A 1,590-nucleotide genomic window follows, 5' to 3' on the forward strand; every position below is an offset into this window, starting at 1 on the left:
GAGCCCGTGCGTGCGGCCGCGGACACTTCCGGGAGGCCGGTGACCTTCCTCAGGAGTTGTGCGGCCATTTTCACAACCTCGTTTCTGAGTTGTTCCTCCCCGATGAACCCACATGGACACTCTGCCCTTAGCCTAAGGATCCCATCTAACCCTTCTAGTTGCCCATTGCCAACCTGATCCCATAGAGAGAGATCCTCCAAAGTTGCAATGTTCCAGACGGACAGTCTTCCCTCAGTAAGCTGGACACCCAAGTGGCATTGTGAGCTAAGCACTTGGGCTGCTAACCATGAGGTTGGTGGTTCAAGGCTGCCAGCTGCTCCTTGGGAGAATGATCCGTCTGTCTGCTTCTGTAAAGATTTATAGTCTCAGAAACACTAAGGGGCTTTGCTGCCCTGTCCGTAGGGTCGGAATTGACTGCTGGTTGGTTTTACTTGGTTTCAGGAAGACTTCAGGGGTTCAGGATATTGCTTCTTATCCTTGCATCCCACTCTGTCCCCCTGGGGGAGGCACTTTTGCCCCCATTTTACAGAGGAGGAAACTGAGGGACCAAGACTTGAGCCTAGGTCAGCTTGGCTCCCACATGGGAATGCACACAGGCAGGCCCGATACTTCTCTCCCATGGGAAACCGGCTGAGAGGGAAGCTTGCCTCTGGGCAAGAAGCCAGTCAGGGTTCTGCTGTCCACCTCTGCCTCCAGGAGCCGGCCTCCAGCCTGAACAGGCTCCCCTAGCCCACCTCTCCTCCCCTCCAGCAGCGCCCCCGAGCTCCTTCTCCCCGGATGACTCCAGCCCTCTCCTGCCGATGCCTGCAGAGTTCTTCCACCCAGCTGTGTCCTCAGGCCAGAAGGGGCAGGAGAAGACCACCTGCCCCGGGACTCTCCCCAAGATTGCACTGCAGGGCTCCTGGGCCTCCCTGCGATCCCCCAGCGTCAACTGTGCCCTCCTCCGGCAGGTACGGGCACCCGGCTCCAGGGAGCTCCCCTGCTGGGCCTCTGAGCTGCCTGGAGGTCAAGAGCTGGGTTTCTGGAGGGCGGCAGGGGCGGGCTGACTGAGGACCCAGGGTGACACAGTGCCTGGGGGGCCCTTGGGTAGAGGGGAGAAGCTGTTGTGTTTACATCATTGGTGTGGTTTTCTAGAGCCGGGTTTGACAAGTGTTTAACCCAGGGACCTTTGCACAGGGTGGTCTTCATGCAGGGTGATTCTGGGACTGGGGTTATAAGGTGGGCAGGGCCTGGTCCTGGGGACCATGAAAGTCAGGCAGGATTGGGGGGCGGGGGACACAATGCAGACCGCCTCCCATGGGGCACAGTGATGGGCTAGATGACTAGGAAGGAGGTGGGAGGGTAGGGTGAGGGCTGGTGATCAGCGGGCAAAGGGCACAGAGCAGATGGGGACCCCGGGAGAGGAAGGTGTGCCCATTGGGGGCTGGAGGCTCAGTGGGATGCAGGAGGGTCGTGCGGTCAGCTCTTCAGCACAAAGCTGTGTCCCCACAGCTGCGTGTTGGACGCTGTGCTGGGGACCCAGTGCAGAAAGCCAGGCTTACTGTGTGTGTATCACAGTGTGTGTGTGTGTGTGTGTGTGTGTGTGTGTGT

At 59.2% G+C, this 1,590-nt stretch overlaps 1 protein-coding gene across 4 annotated transcripts in view; it reads left to right on the top strand.

The window, feature by feature from the left end:
* The window catches only part of CACNA1I (calcium voltage-gated channel subunit alpha1 I), a 130,841-nt gene extending 129,532 nt beyond the window's left edge, over window positions 1-1,309 (top strand). For 2 of the 4 annotated variants that reach the window (XM_045290357.1, XM_045290369.1), the window contains exon 35: window positions 751-1,309. In XM_045290357.1, coding sequence (XP_045146292.1) covers window positions 751-1,046 — 296 coding nt within the window. In that variant the 3' untranslated portion in view covers window positions 1,047-1,309. The remainder of the gene's footprint in view (window positions 1-750) is intronic. The other 2 variants (XM_004700676.2, XM_045290377.1) reach the window with 1 other exon arrangement.
* Window positions 1,310-1,590: the final 281 nt, after the last annotated feature.

Source organism: Echinops telfairi, unplaced genomic scaffold, assembly GCF_000313985.2.
Source record: "Echinops telfairi isolate 266 unplaced genomic scaffold, ASM31398v2 ScPeMD7_2;HRSCAF=8, whole genome shotgun sequence".
NCBI classification, from domain to species: Eukaryota; Metazoa; Chordata; class Mammalia; order Afrosoricida; family Tenrecidae; genus Echinops; species Echinops telfairi.